This window comes from Gadus macrocephalus, chromosome 13, assembly GCF_031168955.1.
Source record: "Gadus macrocephalus chromosome 13, ASM3116895v1".
Taxonomy (NCBI): domain Eukaryota; kingdom Metazoa; phylum Chordata; class Actinopteri; order Gadiformes; family Gadidae; genus Gadus; species Gadus macrocephalus.
This window is the reverse complement of record NC_082394.1, coordinates 2,547,119-2,549,618: the sequence shown is the minus strand read 5'-3', so window position 1 is coordinate 2,549,618 and position 2,500 is coordinate 2,547,119. Positions and strand designations below refer to the sequence as shown.

Below are 2,500 nucleotides of genomic sequence, written 5' to 3'. Positions count from 1 at the left end.
TTCGATCCCCCGAGTGTTGAGTTGTCCCTGAGCAAGACACCTTACCCTAATTACTGTCGCCTTGCACGGTTGACTCTGCTGTGAAGGTGTGTATAAATGGCTGTAAATCGCTCGGGATACAAGAGTCTGCTGAATTAAAATTTACGATATAAGTATCATTTAGTCATGAAGCGGATTTGTTTATGACTTAAAAGTAAGGCTTTGAACAATCGAAACCTACAACCAAATTTCCAAAATGGAAAAAATACGTATACATGTTCAAGTTTCTAATGAACAATATCATTCAGGACAAAGCCACTAGACACAGCCGTTATGGCGGACTTTAACAGGACGCCATTTTGGGTAGGCTGGTCGGTTGATCCATCTGTTACAAGCCAGGTTGGCCACTCCCACTTGTGATGTCACTACATTTTAAAAGGCGTGTGATGGCTCACGGCCGCCCCCAGACCCAGGGGCCCTAGAAGGGATCCAAGGGGCCCCAGAGCAGAGCTTACACTCAATGCGGTACTTCTCCATCTCCTGGACCTCGGCCACGGACTCCCTCAGGTCGTCGGTGAACTTCTTGCGGTCCTGGGGGTTGGGGGCGTTGAAGTTGATCAGGACCTTGATGTCGGCACCCGGGACCGCCGACGTCAGCCGCACCCCGTTCGGATAATCTGGGGGAACCATGGCAACAGTGGCGTGTTTTTATTTGATTTGCCCAGCCAATCAGGAACGAGAAGGGACCGTTGTTAGTTTAAAAAATATAAATTAATTCTTAAAAATAATAAAAATGAAATTAATAAATTATACTATAATTTGAACAGTGAATACAAAGTTCAAATTATCTTGTTAATTAAAAAATCACTTATTTTAAGTGTTTTTTTTTAACTAAGTAAAATCTCTTGTCTCAGGTTGCTTACACTGGTTCTCGAAGATGATCACTTGCATGCCGTAGAGGGAGAAGGACTGCCTGAAGCTGTACGTGACCGAGTTCCTCTTCTTCTGGAAGATCTTTGTGACCTGTGGAGGAAACAAAGAGATCCTCTTCAGTGTTGCACCGGGACATGGACCCTCTAAGACCCTCACTGTAACCTGAGTTACACTAGGCTTCTGGTCTGGGTTTCCCCATCCGGCATCAAAGAGATGTTATCGCTGTACATGTCATCAGTTCTTCATCAGATAAGGACCCCCAGCTCACCACACCCACATGCCCTGGGCTGCCCCTGGGGATTCTGGGTAACTCCGGCTGGGCCGTGAGTTGGCTGTAGTATGGTTATGGACTTTAGCGATAAAGACCATAACCATACTACAGCCAACTCACGGCTTTTAAAGTTTAACCTCTCTTATCGACTTGTGTTCATGGTTCATTCATGTTTTTATGTCCCTCATAAAAGCATTCAATCATTCATGGGGACTTTCATGATCCTATTTTGACTTTCATCTATCTGATCAATTTTTCGTCTTTTATTCTTTTAGAAAGGTTCGATAGAAGTAAGATGCATTATTGATTTCAGTGCGTTGAGTCTTAGTTTCTACTGGTGTGGTGGGAAGGGAGGGCTCACCACCAGCAGGTCGTTGAAGAGGAAGATCTCTCTCTGGTGCACGCCCAGCTTCTGGGGTTTGTTGGGGTCGGGAACTTCGAAGAGACGGCAATAACACACCAACCTCCGGTGGGGCAAGGAGAGGACCTGCACACACGCACGCACACACACGCACACACACACACACACACACACACACACACACACACACACACACACACACACACACACACACACACACACACACACACACACACACACACACACACGCACACACGCACACACACACACACACGCGCACACACACACACACACGCACACACACACACACACACACACACACACACACACACACACACACACACACACACACACACACACACACACACACAATCACACTCAATAAGGTCAGGATAGTCTACACTAGAGTGTGTTCAACCCCCAGCCGAACGACTCTGGGATCAATCCCCGATATCCACAGCCTACCTGTACGCTTGAGGAAGATACCCTCACCCCCACTTGCTACGCACTGACCTAGATCTACAATAAATCACACATTTTGGGATAAAAGCTCCTGCTAAATATTCAATGGAAGGGGCTGCGTTTATCACTTAACGTCCATTTAAAGTGCCCGGGCTTCTCCTGGGGCTGACTCTGGCCCAGAGAGCTCCCTGGGAATGACACTGGAGGGGAGGAGAGGAGGTGGGGGAGGCATGCAGGTAAGGCAGCCACCCCTCGGTCATATTTAATGGGAGTGCTATTGGTCCAGGACTCAACACATCGGGTTTGAACAGGACTCAAAGAGATAAGAGGAAGGGATACTTACACAGCCGAGACCGTGGTGCAAAGAGCCAATCTGAGGAGTCAAGCATGGATAGAGAGAGAGATGGGGGGGGGGGGGGGGGGGGGGGAGGGAGAGAGAGGAAGACAGATAGAGAGAGAGAGGACGACAGAAAGAGAGAGAGAGAGCAATAGAG

The 2,500-nt window shown here is 47.9% G+C and overlaps 1 protein-coding gene across 1 annotated transcript in view; it reads right to left on the bottom strand.

Annotated features, from left to right (window-relative positions):
• iqsec1b (IQ motif and Sec7 domain ArfGEF 1b) overlaps positions 1–2,425 on the bottom strand; it is a 7,829-nt gene extending 5,404 nt beyond the window's left edge. The window contains exons 1-4 of the mRNA XM_060069337.1: positions 2,350–2,425; positions 1,545–1,670; positions 903–1,002; positions 495–656 (exon numbers count right to left, since the gene is read on the bottom strand). Of these exons, the coding sequence (XP_059925320.1) occupies positions 495–656; positions 903–930 (190 nt within the window). The 5' untranslated portion in view covers positions 931–1,002; positions 1,545–1,670; positions 2,350–2,425. The remainder of the gene's footprint in view (positions 1–494; positions 657–902; positions 1,003–1,544; positions 1,671–2,349) is intronic.
• Positions 2,426–2,500: the final 75 nt, after the last annotated feature.